The 26,454-nt window shown below is 46.6% G+C and overlaps 2 protein-coding genes across 3 annotated transcripts; one reads left to right on the top strand and one right to left on the bottom strand.

The window, feature by feature from the left end:
• Nucleotides 1-1,548: 1,548 nt before the first annotated feature.
• NUDT21 (nudix hydrolase 21) lies at nt 1,549-12,542 on the bottom strand. The gene is made up of 7 exons (XM_037141528.2): nt 12,300-12,542; nt 9,197-9,397; nt 8,295-8,358; nt 5,385-5,474; nt 3,728-3,803; nt 3,042-3,156; nt 1,549-1,842 (listed from the first exon to the last, which is right to left on the bottom strand). The coding sequence occupies exons 1-7, from the start codon at nt 12,413-12,415 to the stop codon at nt 1,821-1,823; spliced, it is 684 nt and encodes a 227-aa protein (XP_036997423.1). The 5' UTR covers nt 12,416-12,542; the 3' UTR covers nt 1,549-1,820.
• Nucleotides 12,543-12,755: 213 nt separating this feature from the next.
• Nucleotides 12,756-25,888, top strand: OGFOD1 (2-oxoglutarate and iron dependent oxygenase domain containing 1). Of its 2 annotated transcripts, XM_037141527.2 has the most exons (13): nt 12,756-12,962; nt 14,653-14,798; nt 15,981-16,027; nt 16,678-16,778; nt 19,502-19,618; nt 20,232-20,323; nt 20,533-20,661; nt 20,961-21,074; nt 22,392-22,471; nt 22,742-23,055; nt 24,344-24,466; nt 24,951-25,009; nt 25,430-25,888. In XM_037141527.2, exons 1-13 carry the CDS (start codon nt 12,809-12,811, stop codon nt 25,589-25,591), a joined length of 1,638 nt encoding a protein of 545 aa, XP_036997422.2. In that variant the 5' UTR covers nt 12,756-12,808; the 3' UTR covers nt 25,592-25,888. The 2 variants fall into 2 exon arrangements, with proteins under 2 accessions (XP_036997422.2, XP_053519241.1); XM_053663266.1 differs by lacking the exon at nt 14,653-14,798 and having other exon boundaries at nt 12,880-12,962.
• Nucleotides 25,889-26,454: the final 566 nt, after the last annotated feature.

The raw sequence follows: 26,454 nt of genomic DNA, 5'->3' as shown, positions 1-26,454 counted from the left end.
AAAAGCCCACCCGTTTCCACCCACCCCAAATGGCAAGAGCTGCCGTGGTCTGAAATGTGCTCACGGTGGCTCTTCACTTCGATTCCAGAAACAACTGGGAAGGTGGGCTGGATCATGCTATCTCCATCTCTACCTTCCCCAACCTGTTACCACTCAGCTAATCAGTGAGCTAACCAGTAAACCTGCGACAAATTAGTAATCCGCTAATGTAAACCAGAGAGCAGGATTGTTACCCCAGAGGACAGGGAGGAGGACTATCCACAGAATGAGTGGCTTTTTCAAAGGAAACACTCGTCATTTTCAGTCCTGGAGTCTGGTGTTCACCTACAACTTGAGCACAGGTGCAGTTACAGTCACTCCCCGACAGGCAGCTATGGGAAAGTGTGGCAGGACCTCAACCCAATGAACTTGGATGTTTATAAATAAAACTGCTCAGGCACTCTTGGTCTTTCTCAAGTCTAAGCAGGAAAAACCCCATGATACACCTTTCACGTCATCCAATGCTTCGAAGAGCCCTGTGATCAGCGCCACGGAGCTGTAAGAACTGACCGGAAGTCCGTTCTACTAAAGACTCAGCGATACCCATTCTCTTCTTCAGGCAACTGTTTCTCACGTATTCCCCTTACACTGAGCCCGCAGCCAGCAAGTCTGCGGTCAGGCGCACGAAAGACATTCTGTCCCTTAGGCCGTGACGCAGCCAGCAAACTCTTTTGCTCTAAGATTCTTTTCTTATTCCTTTAAATGTGACACTCATTTAGCAATATTTTTAAGGTTTTTGAAATTTGTTGTCTTTTCCTTAGGTTCACAACAATCTATCCTGTATCCTTTCTTTAGACTTCAGATGATTCCCGTATATTTTTGAAAAGGCTTGGTATCACTTGCTAAAATCAAATTTTCGTCTCTATGAATATAACTTCAAGTTAATTGAAAAAACTAACTTTGCAATCCAAGAGTTCGAAACCTAACTGACCCATTTTGAGAAACTTCCTTCACAGATCGCCATTTTATCACGGCCCTAAGAATACCAAGACACAAAATTCAGAACAGCACAAATAATACCCCCACTGTGTGATGAAAAAAACTTCACATGCACTCGAGGTCCATCTCTTTTTGTACCACTCCCCATGACTTTCCAGACCTAGTCCGTTTTAATGGTTTCCCGTATGTTAGTTAAGGCCCACTACTTGTAAACTAAGGTCTGGCTGAACTGGTACAGAATGTACCAGGCAGTAACCCACTGGGAGTTCTGCTGTAATATAACTCATTATGAGTGCAGAACGTGGTCTAATGAGTTATATTACAAGGCGTGGTACAGGAGTTGCACCTTGGACTCATTCGAGCAAACCAGTCCCCAAAAGTAACAGGAAATCTCCATCACGGCGCTCTCTAATGTGGTTCAAGTGCACCCGCGGCATGGTATCGGAGCCAGGGTCCCACAAACTCGACTGCCCTGACCCTGCCTTTGTCTCCGACCCTTTGCCAGGCTGGGGGTGAGAAAAAAACGATTCTCACCTGTAAGAATTTTTCAAGTTTAATGTGAAATTTAAAAAAAAAAAAAACGAAATTAGAAAGAAGTCCACTTTCTTTAATGTACAAAAATGTATGAGTAGAAACAAAAGCAAGTTAAACATTATCACATACGTTCAACACCACTATCTAGTTCTTCATATCAACTGACTATTCAAACATTAGAAAGCAGGTGGCCACTGAGGGGGTGGGAAAGAGACTAAAAAACCCCACTTTTCTCCTGTGTTTACTCGGTGCTGGGCAGAGCTGCGCTCACAGAGACGGCCTCCTTCACTTCTCCACTGCGCAGGAGCTCAGTTGTATATGAAGTTGAACCTGAATTTAAAAAAGAACAGCAGTCTTAGTAAAAAACAGAATTATTTACGTAGTTTCCACTAGAAATGGTAAAAAAAAATTTATTTGGACATTTTACTTCCCCTTGACATTTTCTAGCGTTTTCTACACCAAGAAACACTTTTCTCTCACCTGTTACATCTTATACATAAAATAACAATGCTACTGAATACGTACAATAAAAAAGTCTGAATGTGATTAATTACCCACTAACGAGTTCCCCGAGGCAAGAAGTTTTTACACTTCACTGTGCCTGACCACTCAGCACAGTTCCTGACCTGACAGTGTTTAAATAAATGGGTAACAGGACTCCTTTTCATGCCCATTCTTCAGCTTGTAACCCATCGGCAGACCAAAGCAGAGGAGTGAACAGTGAGGTGTGGGGACCGCAACAAGAGAAGACCAATTTCACTCAACTAGCTTCCACAGAAAGCAAAATCGCTGCTGGAATTATTTTTCAACTAACATGTATTAAGCACTAACCAGGTGCCTGACCCTATGATAAGCATTTTGTATGTGTTGTTTCACTTATTTCTCATCATTTTATGAAGTGGGGACTACGAGCCCCATTTCCAGACGAAGAAAGTAGAGGTATAAACCTTCATCCAAGGTCACGCTGCCAGCAGTGCTGAAGGCAGCACCCAGAGCCAAACAGTGACCGGAGTCTGCGCGTCTTCACCATGGCTGGCTCTATGGAGCCCAACCAGCAAAGGTCAGCATTTCTCATCACTCTGCCTTAAAAAATACATCAAACACCACATAAAAATTCAGGACTTAATCCCGCATGCCCCAATTTGGGCCTAAATACAGTAGTTTCCAAGAAAGGAAAGTATGTTATACCACGAGATTGAATGTCCCCATTTTTATGTAGATGGCTCCCTCCGTATTCACCACATATGACTGACTACTATTTTACCGCCTCTTCTTTAAATGTAGGCTTCCAACTGTGCTGAGTATCAGATCTGGGGAAGAAGACTTACACAAACACCAGAATGAATGTCATGGCACGTGAGGGCCACTTGTCGGTCATGTTCCACCTATGGCTTGCACTTGACTTAAGGGTCCACCTACTGTCTTCACTTCCTTAAAGACCTAAATCCACGAGCTGTCCCTTCTCAAGGGGCTCGGAGTACTGTACATCTGGCCGTGCAGATAAATCGGCCGCGCAGCTCAACACTCACCTGCTCAGCAGCTGGGGGAGGCTGGAGATGATGGGTCCGTACCCGGGTGCGTTGTCATACAGCTCAAACAGCGGGGCGGCCACCAGCTTGTAATTTTTAGGGACAGCAAACAATGCTTGAACGAAACAAAACAGTACTCATTTTCTCTAATTCCTTATATAATCACGGCTTCCACTTCACTTGTAATCATCAATTTTACATTTAAGGAACATTTGTGGAAAAAATAATTCTCATGAATACATTTTGGTTCTGTATTTTAAGCAAAGTTCACAGTGAGAACTTTGAAACCGACTAAGGAGATCCGTGCTGATAACAACCAAAGGTACCATGTAAGTTATTAAAATGAACAACAAGCCTAAAGATGCTACTTTAAAAAAAAATCAACTCATCTCTCTCCCACAATTTTCAGTTTATTCCACTGTGAAAATGAATACCAGCAGCTGAACAGTTATTAAAAGTAACCTAGTACTTTAGGCTCTAGCTAAAATCAATCTCCCCTGCGCCCCGCAGTGTATGACCGGCACGTCCATGAGAAATACTAAGGAATTCTATATAAATGTGGCATGTTTCTGATGTTGCAGTAAGTCCAAACATTCAAGGAACCCAAAGAACAAACAGACAGAAGTATCCTTGAAATTACTCCACAAATGTGTTAGGTGGCTGGATTCAAAATCAAAACAACTTACCTTTCTCTTGAAGTTGAACCAAAAACAACTTCTTATGCTCCTTCGGTTTTGTAATATGTGCAGGAATATACGGATACTAAAATAACAAAAGAGCAATTTCGTGTTACCAAGACGTCTCACACAGGAAAATTTATGCACCAGAACAGCAGTCATTACAGTGGGTTAAAACACATCAAACGTGTTTAAATCCATGAGGTCAATGACACTTTAAAAGGTCACTGAAAAAGATGCTTTTTGTACCCCTCATCAGCTTCTCATTACAGCTCAGATTTCAGGGCGGCTGTGTTTTAAAGTGTCAAAAGCACCCCCACTGCCGCCACTGGTCCACCGTGATTTTCAGCCTCAAGGCATTTCCAAAGCCTGGGGAGTCCTCCTCCTAATGCTCAGACTCAACATGAAAGTGCAAGCAAGTGAACACACCTCATCTCGTTAGGGTGAGAGCCCTGGGCTCTCCACCCTCTCTGGGAACAGTTCCACATAACTATAGGCAGAAACGACAGTGTGACACCAGCACTGGGTTGTAACAGATTACGGCTTCCTGCATGGGCACTCTTTCCGTCAATGTCTCTAGTCCTTGGACCCCACACTTGGGGAGAAGCCAGCTGTCTTCCTGGGAACTGCCCTGTGAAGATGCTCTCGTGGTGGCTGAGAAAGGCCTTCAGTCCAAGAGCCCAGGAGGAGTAGAAAGCCCAGCTGAGAAACGTGTGAGCTTGGGATGGGATCCTCGGCCTTGAGAGCACGCAACCCCAGCCGACAACTCAAGCACAACTCCCCAGGAGACCATGACCCAGAACTACGCAGCTAGGCAGCCCCCAGAGGCCTGACCTTGAGAAACTAAGATAATGAATGTTTGCTGTTTTAGGCTGCTAAGTCTTGGCGTAATATACTAGGCAACAATGAACAATATCCTACGTCTGACAAGCCTTGTTCCCCCCCCAAAAAAACTGAGCCCAAATCCAATCTAGTGGCTAACTGCCAACCGGCAAGACAGAGAGGAGACCGGGCAGCACATTCAACGACAGCAGGGGAAGGAATCAGCGATGGGGACACCAAGGACTTTAAATAGCCTGTTTCCATTAACAAATACATTACAGGGGGAAAAAAGATGGGGAACCAACCTGTAGATGTAAAAAAGACTTGAAAGACTATGATAATTCAAATAAATTATAAAAACAAAATAACAAAATTCGAAGCTATAAAGGATATGTGAACACTGACTACATGTTTAATGACATTATCGAAATCGCTTATTTTTATCATGATAGTAATACTGTGGCTTTAAAAATATATACCCTTATCTTTTCGAAAGGCGCACTGGAATTATTTACAACGGAAATTATATTGAGGATTTGCCTCCAAAAACTCTAATGAGAGGGCAGAGGAACGGGGTGGGGGTCATGGAATGTGCCAGTGAGCTGCTAACCACTGAAGGTGGATGACAAGTATGAGGATATATTAGTTTCACTATTTTCTCTACTTTTGTATATATTTGAAATTTTCCTTTGAAAGAAAAACTGCATTGCCTTTTAATTTATCATCTAAGTTAAGGAGGGTGAAAAGGAAGTGTCAAGTCCAATTCTACTATAACCCTTTAAACGACTAGAATCAAACCTGTTTCCTAGGCCCCGAAGGCCCACAAATGCACCCGGACACCGACCTGGGGCGGCTCGAAGTTCGGCCTCCACCAGTTCCCGATGCAGTCGTCGATCACCCAGTCTTGCAGGACCCCGTCCTGGCGGCCTAGTATCTGTGGAGAGAAGCGGCACAGCCCGTGAACGAGGGGCTACGCGTGTCCCCAACGCCCTTCTGCCACGAAGAGGACTTTTCTGGCAGTGTTCCTAACAGAGACACGCTTCCCTTGCAGACAGCAGAGCGTTCAGGAGCTGCAATTCTTCCAGGAGGAGATCGTAACTACTGCATTTCACTTCAGGCACTATCACTAACTCATCCCCGTTTTCCACGGGGGTTAAATTTCTTCCAATTCAAGTATCGACTGTTCTATTAACTGCAGTTTTCCTGAGAGACAGCCCCTGGGATCCTGCCCCGCCGGATCCTGCCCCGTTCTGCAGGTGCGCAGCCCGGCCCCACGCTGGGCTCCCGGGGTCCCCCCCTTTGCCACTCTCCTCCCCACATTCTGAATCCCGTGTCTTCTTCCCCAGTTCATTTTGGTGGTGAGCACCCTCTTACTGAGAAAACGTGTAAGAGATAACAGCTTCAGAGACTCTGTATGTTGGAAATAACTTTATTTTACACGCACACATGTGATTTAGCGTGACTAGACAGAGAATTCTAGGGTAAAAACCACGTTCCCTCAGGTTTATAAAGGAATGTTCCATGACCTTTTAGCTTCCAGAATCATTTCTGGTAAGTCAACACCATTTCTGATTTTGGTGCCTGTATTTAACCCACGTCTCTGGCCCCACCCACTCTGGAAGCTTTTAGAGTTTTCTCTTTATCCTCCCTGACTTACAATGTCACGATGACTTGCCCATGCACGAATCTGCTAACGTTCATTAGAGAGGGCAGACCAGTAGCAGTTCTCTTCGGTCTGAAAACTCAAGCTCGAGTTTGGGAAATTTTCTGACTTTATTACTTCGCAAACTCTTCCCTCCTCATTCTCTTTATCTGTACAACTGACCCTTCAACAACATGGGTTTGAATGCCACGGGTCCACTTACATGCAGATTTTTTCAATACACACTGTAAATGTATTTTCTCTTCTGTATGATTTTCTTTCCTCTAGCTTACTTTACATGGGACTACAATACATAACACATACAACACACAACGTACACAAGAGTCACCTGTTCTGTGTAACCAGGGAGGCGCCCAGCCCACAGTGGGCTGTCGGGCAGGTTTAAGGGTAGGCCAAAGTCCCAGGCGGACCTTAAACGATGTGGGCAGGCAGCGCCCTCACCCTCACACGGTTCGACAGTCAGCTCTAGTTTATACTGGTCCTTCTAGAACGATCTACTAATTTTACCTTTTCTTACCTATGGTCTATCTTTTCATTTTACTTTCTGCAGATTTCTTAAATTCATTCAATCTTTTAACTCTACAGAATTTTTCATTCTGCTAATTTTTTTTTAATACTCACGAGTTCTTTTTTGTTGTTTGAATGTTTTTTATTATTTTATTTTTTAAATTCTCACCTCAGGACATTTTCTCACAGCTTTTAGAGAGAAAGAGAAACATCAATTGGCTGCCTCCCGTAAGTACCCGGACCAAGACTCAAACCCACCACCTTCCCGTGTACCGGATGCTCCAACCGACCGAGCCACACCGGTGAGGGCGGAGCAGCCTTTCTCAATGGCGCACTGTTACACGATGCACTACGTCCTGCATCACACCAGGCACACTACCTGTGACTTTACTGATCTCTCACTTTGGTTTCTGTTGACTTCTTTTTGCTTTTGATCTTTCTTGCTAAGCAGCTTTCTCTAAACGCCTGGCGATACTTGGTTATCTGCTTACAAATAAGGGTAAAGCAAGAAGATGCTTAATTGCCACCTCTGGGAGTTTGATGCTAGGACTACACTAATTCCTCAGAAGATTCCCAAATGTCAACTATCTGGAGAGATTCTGATGTTGTTCAATCACTGTCTGCAGAAACAAAACCTCCGACCTTCAGCCTGGGATAAAACTAGTCGTCAATACACTATTAGCCTGGTAGGAAAAGCCCGGAAGTCTCCTATTCAGGATGTAATAAACCTTTACTCATTCTCCCCATCTCAATCTTTTAACTGCTTAATGTTTTCTGATTCAATCTCTACAAAGACTCAATCACCAGGCAGTCGTGGCCTAACTGTGCCAGAGTGGGGAAGAAGATCCAGGTATATAAATACATCCTGGACAGACAGTCAATTAACCTGACTCCAGTCCACGCAAGGCTCCACTTTCACAGGCACCAGGCACCTCCAGTTCCTCGGCCTTTCCGGCGTTCTGCAGGGCTGGGTTCGGAACTGCCCTCCTGCTGGGCTGTGGTTTCTATGTCAGTTATGATTTCCCTGTCTGTCTTCCAGCTTCCAAACATTTCTGTTCAATCTTCTCCTGCCACACAACTATCCGGCCCACCGTGGAACAAAGCGACCTGCACTCAAGCTGCAGCCCCACGCAGACCAGCTGTTAACATCAAGGCAGCTGCCTGAACTCTCTTCGCCCCAGTTTTTTAATCAGTAAAGTTGATCAGTAATAATAGCTACTTCCGAGAGCTGTTGTGATACCCAAAGGAGTTACTGCACGTAAAACACTTACTGCCTAGTACCGCAAGTGCGCTTTTATCCATTTATTATATTTTATTATCCTAGTACAGCAAATGGATTTTGTTATCCACTATTGTTACATAAACATTTAAGGAAAACAAGATAAAGTAAGTGAAAGTTCAACTTGTGGAAGATAAACACTGTACGTACTAACACTCTAGGATTTAAGCTTTATTTATTGAAAAGTAAATATTCAAAATAAAGTTATCCTTTTCACAAGACATAAAAAGCCTAATTATCCAGCAAGTGGATGGTATTAACAAGGATAATAATAAAACCACCGAAGTGGCGAAACGGGACAGTACCTCTGTCATTAAGCGTTTCAGTCCTTCAACTTCATCTTCTCCGGGGTTAAGTTCACCACCAGGCCTGCAGAAAGGTTAAGAAGTTCAGCGTTCGATTCAGTGCAATTTGGGGAGAGACAGTAATACTTTCTTCTGTCAAGTAACTGAATCACACACATTTCAGTGTCACATGGAGAGGCAGTCAAAGGGAGGGGGGAACGTGCTAGACACAGAAAGCCAAATCCGCGCTAACTTGCCAGACTAACAGTAACTTAAACTCTAATTTTAAATAAAGTACGTACCGCAACACAAACACGACATAATTGCTGACCACCAGCCCACCCCAGTCTCTTTTTTCCAGCAGCTGGCTAGTGCTAGTGAGCTCTACGAGTGTCCAGAGGGCAATGAACCACGCACTCTCTAAGTCTGAAGAATGGGGCGTTTTCCCAGAACGCCAGCCTAAATATCTGAGACCTCTTTTGGTACAATCTGGTCAAATTGTTGTGAACTAGATGTGTATCGAGAAATTCATGAGCTTAAATGGTAAAGCTAAGTAATTATCTATACATATATAAGCCATTTTAAGAATAGAAAATACTATTCATCCAAAGAAATAATATCAACTGTTTCTAGTAACGCTACGGTGACATCTAGTCATTGAACTGGGGGTCGATTTGTTTAGCAGGGCTCCTACCAAGCCCCATCATTAATGTCAACAACGCACGGAAACAGGCAGACTTCCAGTTGGGCAATAAAGGACCAGTGCCCTGGAGAAAAATTACTTGTGTCACTCTCTTTCTAAAGACCCCAGAACAGCCCTGTTGGTTGAGATAGATGCCTAGCACTAAAACTCTACTCCGAAACTGCATAAAACAGCAATCCTATTAAGAGCTGCCTTGCTGTCAATTTCCCCCAACACTTACAGTTTGAAGAAAGTCGTCCCCAGCTGCAGCAGGAGCACGTGGGGTAGCCGGTGCTCATGGACAATCAGAACCCCCTCCACAGTCCTCCTCATTCCAATTTTATCAAATTCCTCCCTCATGCGTTGAAACCTGGCTGCAACAGAGCTATCCTTCTCATAGAGAGGCTCTTTTGTGCCGAAAGTATAATTGGTGAGAGGGTACCTGTGATCCAAAGACAAACACTGCACATAAGAACTGGAGACCGTAATTTACCACCACAGACACCAACCACGTTAAACACACACACACACACACACGCTCACTCACTCACTCACTCTACGGTAAAAAGTGTATATACTGTACTCAGAGCCATAGGATTTGTCCAAAGTTACACAACTAGTTAATGAGACAGCAGAGACTAGAATCCAGGACTTGGGACTCTAAAGCCAGAGCTTGTATTAGGTCAAGCCTGTTATTCGACACTTGAACTTTTCAAGTGTAGGTAACACTATCCTTAAGGCCTTTAAATGCTTAAAAGAGTGGTGATCTGGACATCTGGTTGTGGCTAGTGTAACGGCATTGCCAAGCTGGCCAATGACTCCGGCTCCTCTGACTGCTAACCTAATCGGAAATTCTATTGATTACGGGCACTAACAGCTAATCTCTGTTTCTACAGGTCCAACCAACACTTCAGTCATCTCTCCTGTTTTCTCTACTTCTCCTAGTCAACTATCCTGAGACTTTCCTGGACCACTATCCTTTCTCCTTCAGATACACTTTTCTTTCCCCTTTAAAACCTTTTCAGCCTTCTGCATTTATTTCATTCATCACCCTTAGTCTTCCCTTCTCCTCATGCAATCTTCTGTCCATCATTCTTAACCTGAATATTTGCTCCTCCTTTATCCAGAATTCAAAATATGGCTCATATTGCTGAAGACAGTTTTATATGTTGCCCAAATATTTCCTTAAAAATAATTTAAATGAGCATATTTATATTTCTATCACACATATCACCTTCTAACTCTTCAATCTTAAGACTTACAGTAAGTCTTCGATAAGAAGAATGCTTTGGCCACACTGCCTATCCACACTGCCCAAAGTATCTATCTACTTTATAAAAATTCTTTGATCTAAATCAGTAACTACATAACTAATCCACTCCACTTTATTCTTGGAAGGGGAACAAATCAAGGTTGCCAACACTTAAAAAGGTAATTCCAGAAGCCGAATTCTAAGCATACATGAAGCAGCTCTTAGACACACCATTTCCAGGGTGCGTTCAACATTAGCAGAAAAACATTCCCCAGCAGTTCTGATGCTGAATCTGATATCATCGTTAGCAGTAGCAACCTCACACAGCACTGTGTGCCAGGCAGTTTTTAAAAATGCTTTATATAGATAAACACCTAGTTCTCACACACTAAATTATAAAGCATTGAGGACAGCTGTAACACATCTCTACTACAAGAGCCAGCTCTCACATCAATAAGGAGATGCAAGCAAGATGACGTGGAATTTTCAGCTGTGAAGTCAGGGCCAGCCGGGACACATACATATTATTGCCATCACACTGTGAGCTTTATAAAGCAGGGATGACATCTTATTTCCTCATCGCTGTTTACCCAAGCATTATGCCCAGTGCCTGGTACAACGTAGGCATTTGTGCAGTATTTTCCTGAAAGAAAATACCAAGGGAGAGAGGACTTAATCTCCAGTTGAGATTACTCACACACGAGCTGAGTCTACAACCTGATGATTATTTCAGAATACGTTATTTATATAGGAGAGGAAAAGTACTGTAAATCCATCAACCAGTAACTTTGATGGAGAGTAAATTAAAATATTTTCACCTAATTGGCTGAAGGCAAACTGCTCGAATAATCAAGGCAAACTGCCGGAGAGCTGTGGGTCCTAGACCAATCGACACCAAATGTGACCCGGACGCTGCGCTTCCATATTTTTTAAAAAGGGGAACATCTGCCTTTCCCACTTCATGGGAATCTTATGAAAAATTTTAAAAGAATTGATGTGAAATTAAAAATGTTACTATGTCAATATAATAGCTATTCACTTGCATACATGCAACTACCTACTAATTCTCACACACCTAGAATTTTTGTTATTTAAATTTCTAAGCCAGCATGTTTTGCCAAACAAAACAATAGCCACCCTTTCCATTTCAAACCACTTCTGAGGGGTAAAACTCATTTGTTTGAAAATAAAACAGAGAAAACACCGAAAGTGTCCTATAAAAACGCCAGTATCATCAGTAAACCTTGCATCTTTTAAACGCTGACCAGAATTAAGAGGCCACCTTCCTCCATTGGGGCCAGCCAGCATCGCGGTGCCTCACAAACCCGCAGGAACGGTAAGATTAAAGAGCATACTATCGAGTTCTTGAGCAGGAAGACACAGCCCAAATGTCAATCACCTGCCACAGCGAGGTTACTTGTGAGAGTGAACTCGAAATGCAATGGCTTTGGTGCTTAAACAGAAAGGTGTAGATAACACAACGCAGCCACAGTGGGTTCCCTGGGTTGCACCATAGACCCCTCCATGGTCTGAAAGCCCAATCCTAACAGCATCCACCTTCCCAAGCAGGGGCCTACGGGGCGCCTGGATGCTCCCACAGTGTAGAGGCAGAGAAGACTTGTCAATGCATAGTGCAGTCCAGATAGCCCGAAGCACACGAATAAAATGCATGCTTCTGAGCTGAAATGCAGTATAGCGGCTAAAAGAAAAAAGGCTAATATAGAAAGATCTCGAACGCTCTCTGTTAGAATGATAAGCACCATGTTTTGCGGTTATCTCTGGAGAGATGGAGGAAAGGAAGAGTTCAAAGCAAACTAGTGTTTTTCCTAAGACCTAATCCAGGGCTTGGGAAGAAGACTTCTTTCAGGAAAAGGAAAACCTTCTCAATTAGGACGCTAACGCCTAGGCGCTGGAGAACAAGGGGTCTGCGGAAGCTAGAAAGGCCCGCACTCACGAGTGGGAGTCCGGGCAGTGGGGAGGCGTGGAGCCTGCGAGGGCCCGGGGCGCGCTGGAGAAAGATTGGAGCCTGTAGCATCGCTCACTAGAAAGGTAAGCCGGTGAAAGCAGCGCGGGAAGGGCGGGCCGCACTTACAGGTTGATTGTGCGCTCCAAGGTGAGGGGCTTGGTCTGCTGAATGTACTTGTTGCCAAACTGGTTGACGCCCCGGGGCCAGCCGGTCTGCGAACGATTGGGCGGCACCACCGACATGCTGGCGAGCACTGGCGGCGAGCAGAAAGAGGAGGCAGGGACACGTTCCCGGTGCGGGTAGCGGTCGTCTGCGTCCCACTCAGCAGCCGCCGCCCGCCATTAACAGGGGAGCGCTGGAGGAGGTGTACGCACGCCGGAAGTGCACCGAGATCCTCCGGCGGCAGGAAGTAGAGAGGCGGTGGCCAGCCTGGGCGAGCACCATTGGAACGGACGCTGGTGGGATGACCGCAATATCTGGAGTTCCCATTGGTAAATCAGGTATGGGTTCCGCCTTCTTTCGCTTTAATACTTTCTATTGGATGGCTCTGGGAAATAATGCATTCTGGGAATTGTAGTCTCCATAGGAAAAGAGCTGCTGGATCGGCGTGGTGTGGGTCTGTAGCCCTAGAGGAGATGAACGGGAAGAGGCCGGCTGAGCCCACCCCAGGCGGGACTGGGAAGAAGAGAAAGAAGGAGGTCATGGTGGAGTTTTCGAGTGCTGTCACGGAGGAAATCTTGAAAAAGCAGGTGGCTGAGGCCTGGGGCCGCAGGACGCCGTTCAGTCACGGTAACCTGCTGCTGCGGAGAGGGGGCATTCGCGCGATGTCTGGGGGCCTCTGAAAGTCCTGGTACTTGAGCCGAGCCCCGGGCAGCGAGAACACAAGGATAGAGGCGCTTGGAGGGAGCGTAGCTTTGGCCACCTCCGGCCCTCCTGCCGGACCTCCTGCCCCCTTTCATTCCAAATTTGGTTTGGATTTAGAAACCCGAGAATAGGGAGAATTGTGGGCCAGAGAGTTTGGGGGAGTAGAGGGCGTAAACTTCGTAGCTGACTTCTGGATTCAAGGATAATCGACTTTGAATTCTGTCCACTGGTCCTCGTCAGTGGGTTTAACTTTTTAGTTCCTTCAGTTCCTTCCTGTGTAAAAAGGGATAGCTAATAGTATTTACCTCGGAAAGATGTTGAATGAGATTAATAAAGTAACACACGTACGTATGCATGAATAAATGGTTCCCTGAGTAGGGACTAGTAAACACTCGGACTCACAGTTTGGTGGCTTCAGTGACATTTTCCTCTAAAGATAACACTCGGTTGTGCCATGACAGTGTAGCCAGAGTATTACAGCTGGTGAGTACACACGTTCCCTGAGCGTACCTGATTTTTTACGTGCCTGTAGTTCAAGTACATGACCTATGAAAGTAAATGTGTGTTGCCCAAAGAAGGAACCTGTAATGAACAATTCCAAGCTCAGCTTCATATGTCACCTTAGAAGACACAATGTCCCCTCCCTGCACCACGCTTTCCCTTCTCAAGTTTGCAGTGATTTTTGTTTCAGTGAAGTGTTTTGCGAAGGTGAGTCCTGGGGGCTCCAGATGCACCTGGAAAGTGACAGCCCCAGTGGTAGGCAGCTGCCTGGGTTGACTTGTACCTAGGCAAGCGCCTCACTGCTGGGAGAAGAGCAGCCATAGCTGGTTGGAATTCTGGCCTTGGTTCCTGCCAGCTCTGTTGTGAACTATACCAGGATGCCAGCATAGTTGAAAACGGAAAAAAAAAAGCAGTAGCTCAGTGTTTGAAGTGCGAGCTGAGTACACCCTGGAGCTTCTCTGTTTCCCCCTCGGTAGGAGGGAATGCTGATTCAGCCTTTGAGTCGGGGAGAAGATGGAATGAGATAATGCACATCGAGCAGATAACCGTGCCCCACATTTGGTGGGTGCCGACGATGATTGTCGGAGGGGTACACAATCTAACCCACCAGAGACAGTGGATAATATGTGGAAAGAGAAGTCAAGGAATTCAAAGGGGCTATGCTGAACTGATTTTTTTTTTTTTTAAGAAAAAACTAAGTATATATGTAGTAACAGCCTGAGACAGTAACTCAGGAAAGGAAAGGGGTTGAAGGAAAATTGCCAGCCATTATTGCAATTCTCATTTTTAATTTGCTACTCGCATTTTAAGCTTGGGGGGAAAGGACTCTAAAGGACCTTCAATTCAACATGTAAACATGAAAGTGACCCCCCCCAGAGCAGGAACCATAGCATAGTGATAGCACATGTACTCATCTTAAGGCCTAATATTTTAAGCACATTATCTTTGAAAAAGGAATATTGAGTGGGTAAAGAAAAAAGGGAAGAGCTTATCATTCTTCCCCCAAATTTTAGACTTTAGGTACTAGGTTCCTGACAATCCATGACCATGGCCTTTTGTATTCGCTGTGCTATGCTACTCAGGGGTCAAAAAAGCCATGTTTTCTTTCCCCCAGAAGCCATTGTCATGCACATGGACCCCTTTCTTCACTGCGTGATCCCAAACTTCATCCCAAGCCCAAACTTCTTGGAAGGGCTTCAGAAGGAACTTTTGAACTTGGACTTCCATGAGAAGTATAATGATTTGTATAAGTTCCAACAGGTATTTATGCCCTTCTCCACTCATTCTTCCACTTCAAAAATGTATTTTTTGTACAGTCATTCAGTACCTTTAGACTTGAGGTTTTAGATGGGATTTGCCTTGGAGGGTCCTTGCCTTGATGTTATTAAGAGCATTCATTCCTTTAACATAAGCCTACTGAGTGTTAACTGTTAGGTGCCATAATGATTATATGGGAGTCTTTGTCAGTTCTTTCCCTGTAAGACTTTAAAACCTAAAATAATAAAGGTGATAGTGATGGTGACAGTCAGAAAAGAGAGTAAGCCAGTACACGAGCACATTGTAAACAGAGGGGTGGAGTGCATTTGGGGGTGGTATACCGAAGAGAGTTGTACATTGGAAGATCGTAACCATTCACATGTTTGAGTTCATGGCTTTGTCTAGGTGGCTGGATGCATTGCAATAAGCCATCCATTCAGTGTGTCCTGTGTTGCACACCTGCAAATGGATAAAATGATAACCTCATTACATGAATTTTATCTCAATGTGAAAAAGTGTGAGTGCGATCATGTTGTTCCTTTGCTCAAAAACTCCAGTGGTTCCGGGTGTTTTTAAGTCAGACCCGAAGTACTTCGCACGGCTCTGAGGCCCCCACTGCCTCCTGGGCCTCATCTCCTGCTGTCCCGCTCACTCTCTGCTCTAACCACACCGTCCCCTGGTGATTTCCTGAACTGGCTATGTCTGCTTCACCCTCGGGGTGTCGAATCCTCTTCGCTGGTCCTTTGTCACACTTTGCCACCTCCTTCAAGTCTTCGCTTTACTTCAGTGAAGTCCAGCCTGGCCAACTTATTTCTAAGGGCAAACCCTTCCTCACTCTCTGCATTTCTAGCCCCTCTGGTCTTGCCATGTTTTTCCTATGCGTTTATCACCTTCGTTGATTCTAATCAACTTTTTATGTTTGTGGTCCGTCTCCCTCAACAAGAATGTACGTCCCGCTGTACTAACTCCTTACGTGCTTGTTGAATGAATGAGGTCCGGAGAAGCTGAATAACTTGCTTGAGTCACAGAGCTGCCCAGAGGGCCATGCCTCTCACACCAGGCACTTTGGCTCCAGAGTCTGGGCCTCTTAACCACAGAGCCAGATGGCTGGAGTACTCACTTCGCTGCTCTCCAGTGTATGTCTCACGCATGACGGAAATCCTCTTTTCTCTTTTCATGACCAAGTCTGATGATCTGAAAAAGAGAAGAGAGCCTCACATCTGTGCTTTAAGGTAAAGAAGTAATCATACTCGTCGGGTGCCTAATACGTGCCAGGCTGACTAGTCAATGCATTAAATATTACATCATACAATCGCTGTTCACGTGATTATCCCGTTTTGTGAAGGAGGAGACAGATTCTGAGAAATTAAGTAACTTCTTCCAGGCCACCTAAGTAGCAAGCGAGGGAGCTCGGGTACAAACGCGAGTCCATCCGATTCCCATTCCCGATCCCAGATTCCCAAAGATAAAACGTTCCTCGCTGTTAGTGATCAGGGACACATACTGACACCGAGCACCGTTCTTCACCTGTTAGGTTGGCAAATGTTAAAAGCAACAACTCCAGGGTCGACAGAAGTACAGATAACTTTATACACAGCTGCAGTCCTTCTTAGAGGATGGTGTGGGAAAATGTGTCAAAGCCCTTATAATTAGGATTAGCTTTTTTGTGGTAGGATGCCACTTACAAGAATTTTATCCTAAGAAAATGATTCAGGGTGTGCTCTGAGAATATTAGTCCTAAGCTATGTAAGTTGAAAGCGAGGAATGCTCTTGGGAATGGATCTCTTGAATAAACCGCAACCTCCAGGGAACAATAGTTGTGGCGTAGACCCAAATGCAGCCCAGCCTCTGGCGTGAAAAGTTACCTTGTTTGTTCTTCTAGGAAAATTCTGTTTGAAGATTTCCGGGCGTGGCTTTCGGACATTTCCAAGATTGATCTGGAGCCCACCATTGACATGTCCTGTGCTAAATATGAATTCTCAGGTGAGGACGAGAAAGCCCTGGTGTCTGTAGGATGGAAAGGCTTTAACTAAACAACGCTAGAAAGATGGTGTCGGCGTATTGAAATCCCAGACTGTGTCCCTGTATAACACTGGGGTCTTAATAAGGAAGATCTGACCAGCTCGTGTGCAGAAATGCCCGTCGCACTGGAAGGTATAACGCAGTGCGACTCTTGGGGGATATGATAAAAGCCATTGGCCATGTTTTCAGAAAAGTGCTGATAATGCTTATACACTCCAACTTGACATATAATACCAGGAAATCCAGAGGTGATACGTAAATTCTCCTCTTAGACTTCTCAGGGCACAAATGTCTTCCTCAACGTCGGTTGTGTTTTTCTTTTTTTATTTTGAAGGTAATAAGTGAATACACTCTTCAGGGAAGAAATTCAGACAACATAGAAGTGTACAGTGTGGTCCCCAATAGTGCCCTTCACCTGCCCCCACTTCTTCCCTTTCTCCTCGGGGGTGTCCGTAGTCACCAGTCTGGGTGCATCCTCCCAGCTCCCCTTCCGAGTGCATACATGTCTTTCTGAAAACCTGTTGGGTATTCTGCCTGGAAGGGAAAGTTCTGTTTCGTTTTGATTTGGGTTTAACTCCCATCCAGGAAGTTTACCTCGGTGACAACTTCTTGAGAATAACTTAAGTGATACACATGACCAGTCATATGCTGTGCCCTTTTTTAACTCTATTTTTTTTCTTTTTAATTCGAAGTAATTCCAGACTTACAGAGAAGTGGCATGTGTAATACCAATCATTTTTTTTCTGTTGTACTTGAAAGTGGGCCACAGTTGCAGGGCCCATGACCTGAGTAACTTCAGTAATTCGTACAAGGACAGTCTCCTACATCACAGTAATTGAAAACCATCAAAATCAGAGAATTAAGATTGATACGTTGTTCCCGCCTAATCCACGGGCTCCATGCGGTTCCATTCTTTGGTCCTTTGCAGCAGAGGGCGCAGGCCAGGACAGCACATTGTCATTGCACGCGCTGGTCACGGCCCCTGGTCTCCCTCGGTCTGGAGCTGTTCCATCTCCCCTGGATCTGCGTGATCTCGGTGCTGCGGGAGGTTTGCAGAGGGGTGGTTCTGTAGAACTTGCCTCGGTTTGGGCTCGTCTGGTGAGAGTCAAGCCGTGTGGTTTTGGCCGGAACACCACAGATCTCTGTTCTTTCTCTGCATCCCATTGAGTGGCACGCGGTTCCCGTGTGTTACGCACTTTGATCACTTGATGAAGGCGGTGGCTGGAGTCATTTTCCACTGTAAACTTGCCCTTTGCTGCCTGTCAGTTAACTGTTTTGTGGGGAGGTACGGTGAGATGATAGAAATTGCCCACTCCTCACCAAACTTCCACTCATTTCATTTGGCATGCACTGATACGTCATGCTGAACTATTACTGTGCAGGTTGCCAAATGGTGATTTCTGTAATGAAATCATCTCTTCTCCATTTCTTGGCTGTTCTTCTGCTGGGAAGACAACCTTTTCCTCTCCCCGTTCATTTATTTATTCATTTATGTCAGGGTGGGTTTATAGGTCAGTGTTTATGGAATGGGGGTTTATCAGTTACAGCCATTTTATTGATGCTTGTATTGTCCCTGATTTGATCAAGGGGGACCCCTTACACTGACTTCTGTGTCCTTTAGTCGTGTCCCCATAATTCATGTGCATCTTACTTTCTGAGAAAACAAGATTGTTCAGGTTTATCGTACATTTTCTGTGCTCTAGACTTAGAGTTGGCCATTGTTCCAAAGAACCCTGGTTCCTTTGAGTAAAGAATGATACTTAAAATCAAGGTCTCCTGGACTTAAGGCATTTTTGCTAGTAGAGTGTCGCTGCTCCAAGACCCTTTCAGTGGACGGAGGTAGCACACGTACATGTGCACACACATGCACTTACATGTGTGTGTATTTCTACATCTGTATTTGTATCTAGGTGTCCAGGTGAATGTCCATGCAGGCACATACATGTGTGGGAAACTAGATTCACACTGATTCCTCCAGTGCCAGTTCAGCGCCCTGGGGTACATTCTAAAGTTTGCCTTTTCCATATTTGCAATTCCCCTCTTTGACGGTGAGAAGCCTGGGTTCCATTAGCTTCACTGTATTCATTTATGAAAACCATCCCTCCATGTGTGAACAGTCTCAGTTCGCCGTAGCACCCCTTCCTGCCCCCCCCACGTCTCCCACCTTGCCCAGCCCCCCTCACGGGTGTTAGAATTTAGCTCAAGAAATTAATGGGAACAGGTACAAAAAAGATTTTTGTGCAATGATGTCCATTACAACATTTTTAATAGACAAGAAGTGGAAACAGCATAGGGGATTGATTAAAGGGGGAGGGAGGTAATTTACAACCTGTGTGGTAGAATAACTGTGTGGCCGTTAAAAGAGACGACAGGTATGTGTATCAATATGGAAAGACACTTGCCATGTGATAACAGTTTAAAAGCAGGCCGCCACACAACCGCTGGAGGATACCTTTTTTTTTTTTCAAAAGCAAATGCATGTGTGTAGAACCAGCACTGGAAGAAATGTGTAAAAATGTTGTTAGCGATCATCCCTGGGTCTGACCACACAGGTGCTGCTCAGTGTCTGTAGAGTTGACAGTCTCATAGCTGGAGGAGCTGACATGGTCCCCCATAGACGCAGGGCCCCGCCCCTGCGGCTCCTTGCCCGCACGGGTATGTGAGGTTGTGCGTTACACTTGCAGATGCCCTGCTCTGCCACGACGACGAGCTGGAGGGGCGCCGGATCGCCTTCATCCTTTACCTGGTTCCCCCCTGGGACGGGAGCCTGGGCGGCACGCTGGACTTGTACAGCGTTGATGGTAAGGCACCCGCCTGCTCTCCGACTGCCACAGCTGCTTCCCAGTCCACAGGCAGGCACAGTGTCCCCACTCCTCCTGCTGCAGTGGCTGCGGCAGGCAGGCCCGGTGTCCACCCTGACAGCGGGTGGTCCGGGTTGCGCTGGAGGTAACTGTTACTCCGGGGGCAAAGATAGAGTTGACTTATGTGTGGAATAGTCAGACCTGGCTTCTGAATGCGGACCACGGAAGGGTAGTGGCATGTGCACAAGCATGCACACGAGCGTGCACAGCTGCCCGTGGCTGTGAATCTGCCAGGATCAGCCCATTTGACAGGAAGTCGGGGTCTTTATCGTAATGACTGACCCCAGGGGTTGACTCCCAGAAACTTTCAGCCCATGTCCAATAATAGGTGGGTGGTTACCATAGAATATGGTAGAAGAACAGGGGTCACCTGAAGAACTATCAAGTCAGAGTGAAACAGCTGGATGGGGCGGTATATGGGGATCTTCAGGGATCGGAAGGGTACATCTGGCTACTCTTAGAAATCTGAGGGTTGTCAAGGTGACACGGGGTGGCCTGGGGGTGGTGAAGGGTAATGAAATCCTGTTTGTGGACGTGTTCTTTCCTGGTGCAGAATACTGTCAGCCGAAGCAGATCGTCAAGTCGCTCACCCCTTCCTGGAACACGCTGGTTTTCTTTGAAGTGTCTCCAGTGTCCTTCCACCAGGTAAAGACGCTGAGCTGCAGTGTGTAGCACACTGAGGACCAGCCTGTGGTCGCCCGTTGTCTAAACAAGGCAGCTTTCCCTTGGACTTCCCGGCCCGATTGTCTCCACCCTGATGGGGGAAGGGGGGTCTCCCCGGAGTCTGTGCGCCTCAGCCGGTCGTCTTCCTCCTCGTTCTTTGTGCTGACGCACCATCGGTCTTATCCTTTCAGGTGTCTGAAGTCCTGTCCGAAGAAAAGTCACGTTTGTCTATAAGCGGCTGGTTTCACGGCCCCTCGCTGGCCAGGCCCCCTGCCTACTTTGAGCCTCCCGTCCCTCGGAGCCCTCACGTCCCGCAAGACGTAAGGATGGGTTCCTGCCGCTGGGCTCTGGTCTCAGCTGCCGTAACCTAGTGCGTGTGTTTGTGGCTTAGGAAGGGGCTGTTCCCGATAACGCAGCTAGACCTGGAGCTTGCCCTTCCATTTTCCTTAGATACACGGGGACAGCGTCCTCCTTGGGGGATTTCCCAGTGCTGTGTTTAGCAAGGAGACAGTGCTAAAGGGAGGATTTGCGTGTGATATGTTACTGCTGTGAAATGCTATGAGAACAAAAGCAGTAGGAATTACTAACTCACCTTTTGCGTCTGCTGTTGCTTTGCAAGCATGAAGTTCTGTGTGAGTGGATCAACCCTACTTATCTGGACGTGGGTCACCAAATTCAAATTCAAGAAGAGTTTGAGGAACAGTCTGAAATCCTCCTGAAGGATTTCCTTCAGGTAGGTCCACACCTTGTGTCTGGTGTAGCCTGTTGGCCGCGGTCTTGCTCCTTGGGCGGGTGAAGAGGCATCACCGGGGGGGGTTTGTTGCTGTTTAGAATGTTTACGCCACCCTCCACTTCAAATAAAGTACAGAAATGATGTTAATAGCTAACCGTGGTATCAACTGCATGCTTACTAGGTTGAGTCCCTTGGGCGTTCTCCAGGTCTCTAGAATCTTAATGGCACACTCCCTCTCTCTCTCTCTCTGTCTTCTATACCGAGAGGGAGTTGTGCGTCATTCCCTTCCTATTCATTCATTTGATGACTCTGGTGCATACTGTTACTTTTAGTGACGGACAGATTGCTAATTGATCAGCACCTATTGATGAATGTTGGTGGTGATGAGGCCGCACTTCACAGTAGGGAGAGAGCCAGACCAGAAGTCAGAGACCTTATGTTCACGTCCAGGGATTTCACTGGCCTGACCAAATCGCTCGGTCTGCCTGAGCTTTTCGCCCACCTCGGAGAGTTGCACGGGCTGGACGAATCCATGCACCCTGGGGCTCTGACCCGGAGTCCCACGGGATCACAGTCCCGAAGCTATTCTTCATGAAAAAAAGGTCAACAGACAATGCGTACTCTCTCTCTCTCTCTGTCTCAGAATTTTATAGCTGACATTAGCATACTAAGGAATTTCAGAAGTACTGCAGGAAGTTGTTTAACCCTGTTTAATCCAGCTTGCCCAAACCATGCTCTGGGCCCCTTTTCTCCCCACTGCTGATAGGCCCGCTGTCTCCAGAACACTCTGTGGGCAGCTGCATTAAGCAAGCACACAGCAGGCCTCCTGGGGGACTGTTTCAGCAGGTTAATCAGCTGCTTGGACTGAACCTGATGTTTTAAATCACGGTGTTGACCAAATGAAGGGACAGAGCCAAGGCCTAGAAAATTCACGCGGCTACACAGGTCCTCGCTGTGATGTCTGTGACTGTTTGCAGTTTGATTTTCCCCTCACATCTTGTGAACTAAGGAGTCTGTATTATGATCCTCATTCATAAATGAAGGAATTTGAAAGGTTGAGCAATTTGACGTAAGTCAAACAGCTACTTAAGGAAATGGCCCGGACTGACACTTGGGTCTCTTGGCTAAAGCGTGCTGACAATTTGCTCTGGCTTCACTGCACAGGACCGGGGAACCCTGAATGAAAGCAGGGAGCACCCCCTGACCCCGGCAGGCATCAGCCCGATTCTGCAGAGCTGCTGCACCTGGGAGACCAGCGTGGGGTGCCAGCTCCCTGCATGACTTTGCTGACTGCTTTTTTATTTGTTTGTTTTGCAGCCTGAGAAATTTGCAGAGGTCTGCGAGGCTTTGGAGAAAGGAGGGGTGAAGTGGAGCAGCCGAGGTCCCCCTAACAAAAGGTAGAACCTGTCATCCAAGACATTGTCTTCTGCATTTGGCACCTGCCTGTGTGTCTGCACGGCTCACCTCCAGTAATGGAACGTGTGCCCTAGCAGTGTCCAGGGACATCCAGTAGCGGGCCCAGCCAGGACCTCACTGTTGATACAGCATGTGCTTTAGTAAGCTGTGCCAGGCACCGGGGTCAGTGGCACAACGCTGACAGCCAGCTTGCTTCCGTGAGTAATTTCACGTCTGCGGTGCTCATGGGAACTGCCATTGCTGCTTTCCAGGTTTTACGAGAGAGCCGAGGAGAGCACGCTCCCCGATGTACTGAGGGACTGCATGAGGTTATTCCGCTCCGAGGCGCTGTTCTTGCTGCTGTCCAACTTCACAGGCCTCCGGCTTCACTTCCTGGCCCCTTCAGAAGAAGGTGGGATGGAGGACACAGCAGAGGGAGAAGCGGCCTCTGCTTCAGACAGCACTGACGAAGGGACGAGCGGTAGCTCCTTCGAGCCACAGGACAGTCAGGCTGCCAGCAGCAGCAGCAGCCGGCGGAGCAGTGAGCGGACAGACCCAGAGCCAGAGGAACAGGAAGCCGAGAAAGGTGAGCTGCAGTTACTGCTTGTCCCGGTTCTCCACTATGCGCTCACCACTGAGCCATTTGCTCCATGAGTACTTCTCAAGCACCTGCTGTCTGCTAGGTCCTGTTTCAGAAGCTGGAGCGTGAAACAGACGAGGCCCCTGCTGTCCTTGACCTTACACTCTGAAAGGAGAGGACAGATTAAATGCGTACACCAACAACTGGAAAACATCAAATGATGACAAGTGCCACGCAGATCATTTTCATAGGGTCTTGCACTGAGCAGTGGCTGGCTGTGTGGCCGCTTAGTTGGATGGGTGTCTAGAAAAGCTGTCGGCTGAGCTCGGATCTGAGTGACAGGAAGGATCTGTGGGAAGAGCTTTCCAGGTGGGGGGAACAGCTGGTACATTTTATCAGTGCAAACAGTGCAAAAAACTACCAATTTTTGTGTCAAAATTACTCCAAGACACAAGACCATTGAGGAGAGGAAGGTATACAGCTTATTTCTGCTATGGACCAGTAACAGGCTAAGAAAAATGTGCTGGAATTTGGACAAATAGGGAGAAGGAAGTTATTAAAAGTAGAAGAAAATGGAAGAAATTTAAGAGGTAACGCTTCTATGGAAATTTGGCCCCGTTAACTCAGCAGCTACAAATCCAGCGTAAATGTTACAGTGTGCACAAAGTGCATCTCGAAGTCTGTTCCCTGCTTCCACTCTGATTTCTTGAGAAGGACCCTGTGCATTAGAAGAGCGAAGATAAGAAAGGGGAACCCCGTGGAAGTAAGACCAGCGGTGTGAGATAGCCGCCACAAACAGTTCGACTTCAGTTCCACGGGCTCCCATCCCCGGCTGGCCTGTCGCTTTGGTCACCAAGATATGTGGAAAAAACAAAGTATTTCTCTGCTTCTCTTCCTTTTTGGTTTCATTTTTATGGGAATCTACAACTTGGAAGAAAATTTATACGAGCAACCAAAAGATGCTTTGTTCCGTGATTGAGCATCGACTGTGTGCAAGGCTGTGGCCATAGCAAGTGGGGAACACAGAAGTAAATGAGAAAAGCCACTGTTCACAAAGTTCCCTGTCTTAAAGGAAGGCTCTCGGGTCGCCGAGGCAGCCTCAGCTGTTAACGTTGGCATGGCTACGGCACGTGGTCGGATAGCCAGACCTGAAGTTTTTGCTTTTTAAAATATGTAGACAAATAATACCGATTTCAGAATGTTTTGGAAACCAGTCATCATCGTTCCCTGGCAAACCAGCAGCACTATCGAGGTTATTTTCATCTTTTTCTGACCTCCTATTGTTTTTTCTTAGGACCCAGTATCCCCACCTGCCAGGGGGAACTGAGGCGCTGGAAGACTGGTCACTACACTCTGATCCATGACAACGGCAAGACCGAGTTCGCCCTGGACTTAATTCTCTACTGCGGCTGTGAAGGTAAGAGAGGGGGCGGGAAGCCGGGAATTGTTTCCTCCAGGGGCAGTCTCTGCTGCGGGCCCCTCTCCCACTGAGCCAGCCCAGAAGTCCTTGCCATGTCGAGGGTCTCACACCAAAGGGCTCAGTGTGGGCGGAATCTTTGGGGTCACAAGTTCCAGGCTCCCGACCCAGCGTGGGGTTCCTGTGTGTACCTCGGGTATGGGAGGTGGCCCGGACCATAATTCCCCTCCAGGGCCTCCCCCCACCACAATCTACAGCTTTTGTGTGATTGTCCTTGCCCTTTACGTTTAATTCTTAGTTCTTATTTGACATGGATTGAATGGTAAACTCAGGCTCGTAAGTCATGGAGTTGGTTACTGCCAAACTCCCACGTTCCCCTCCCCCACCCCCATCACAGCCAGGACCATGGGCATCTCAGCAGGTGACAGTGACCCACACTTGCAGTCCCAGCCCTCTGAACACCTGTCTGTTCTCCCCTCGGAAGGTTGGGAGCCGGAATACGGCGGCTTTACCTCCTACATTGCCAAAGGTGAAGACGAAGAGGTAAGTTGCTTCTCATAGCGAACTGTCTCTTTAGTTTTGAGGACGCTTTCATTCTTCAAAAAAACAGTTTTTATGGCCTTCGGCCTGTGTCTTTAACTGATAAATCCACGTTGGTCTGCCTGGCAGTGATCTGATTCCTAGTAGGAAGTACTCAGCATGGAATGAAGAAGCTAAAGGATGATTCCTAAGCATTTATTTAGTCTACCCTGAGATCCCAAATAAATTTAAGAGTCACGTGGTCCACTGCCGTTAACCTTCAACGTGAAGAAAAACAGACATGTTAGGTCAGACCTGCCGGACACACACAGAAATGGGGTTCGCAGGCCCCACAGACACCAGCTGTTCAGTGACAAGTCACTGAAGCAAAGAGTTGAGAATAAGCTCTGTGTTCTGACGTGTCCTTGGATTTGCCTGTTTCAGCTGCTAACTGTGAATCCAGAAAACAATTCTTTGGCATTGGTCTACAGAGACAGAGAGACTCTTAAATTTGTCAAGCACATCAACCACCGGAGCCTAGAACAAAAGAAAACCTTCCCCAACAGAACCGGTTTCTGGGACTTCTCGTTCGTCTATTACGAGTGACGGGGCTGGGCACAGCTGCAAGAGACCCTCCTCGGGCACTGGGGGGTCTGGGAGAGCTGGGCGTGGGGCAGAGGGGAGCTACAGCTGGCCTGGCTGGCACCGTCCCTAAAACTGCCCGCGGTTGTCCTCAGTCTGGACCTTGAACTTGGAGGTGTATGTGTACTTCTCCCTTGATTGAAAAGGTGTTTCTTTTTCTTCAGCATTCGGTTCTTCCTTTTCCATATTGACCACTTCGGTGATTTAAAGGTGCGGGGTTTTTTGTAAAATGTGCATGACATAAACTGACCATTGTAACCATTTATAGTGTACGGTTCCGTGACATTGAGCACACTCACATTATCGCGCAGCCTTCGCCACCCCCCATCCCCAGAACTTCCCATCTCCACAGACTGCAGCTCTGCCCCGTTCCCTCTGCCAGCCCCCAGCATCCACCATTCTCCTTTCTGTCTCTGAATCTGCTACCTGTGTTCCTCACGTGAGTGGACTAATACCTGTTTCACTTAGCATGAAATCTTCAGGATTCATCCATGATTGCAGGGATTTTTCATTGAATGCACTCAAATGATTGCAGACCCTGCTCTTCCTGATGACTCGGGTTTAGAAAACTACAGAACCTTCGGTGCATCCTGTTCGGACCCCTCAGGTTTCCACTGCCCGCGGCTTTGTTCTGCTCTGACTTGCCCAGGACGTGCACCAGCTCTTTCCTGTGGTTTGCATTTAAATGAAGGAAATGAGGTTCGCTTTCTTCTAGGTTAATGGTTTCATCTTTTTTTAATCCTCACCCAGGGATATGTTTATTGATGTTAGAGCAGAAGGAAGAAAGAGAGAAACATCAACTGATTGCCTCTCGTACACACTCCTAC

This window comes from Artibeus jamaicensis, unplaced genomic scaffold (genome assembly GCF_021234435.1).
Source record: "Artibeus jamaicensis isolate MK-2021 breed Jamaican fruit bat unplaced genomic scaffold, CSHL_Jam_final contig_3152, whole genome shotgun sequence".
Classification (NCBI taxonomy): domain Eukaryota; kingdom Metazoa; phylum Chordata; class Mammalia; order Chiroptera; family Phyllostomidae; genus Artibeus; species Artibeus jamaicensis.
The sequence above is the reverse complement of the archived record's forward strand: the minus strand, read 5'-3'. Positions and strand labels throughout refer to the sequence as shown.

Bases quoted from the DNA above. Each gene is read 5' to 3' on its own strand.
- NUDT21 (XM_037141528.2), bottom strand. From the start codon at position 12,415: ATGTCGGTGGTGCCGCCCAATCGTTCGCAGACCGGCTGGCCCCGGGGC. The intron at 8,359-9,196 runs GTAAGTGTTGGG...ACCTTTCTGCAG, and splicing joins GGGACGACTTTCTTCAAACT to GCCTGGTGGTGAACTTAACC. The intron at 5,475-8,294 runs GTACTGTCCCGT...TTCTCTCCACAG, and splicing joins TGAAACGCTTAATGACAGAG to ATACTAGGCCGCCAGGACGG.
- OGFOD1 (XM_037141527.2), top strand. From the start codon at position 12,809: ATGAACGGGAAGAGGCCGGCTGAGCCCACCCCAGGCGGGACTGGGAAG. The intron at 16,779-19,501 runs GTGAGGACGAGA...TTACACTTGCAG, and splicing joins TGCTAAATATGAATTCTCAG to ATGCCCTGCTCTGCCACGAC. The intron at 20,662-20,960 runs GTAAGGATGGGT...TTGCTTTGCAAG, and splicing joins GCCCTCACGTCCCGCAAGAC to CATGAAGTTCTGTGTGAGTG.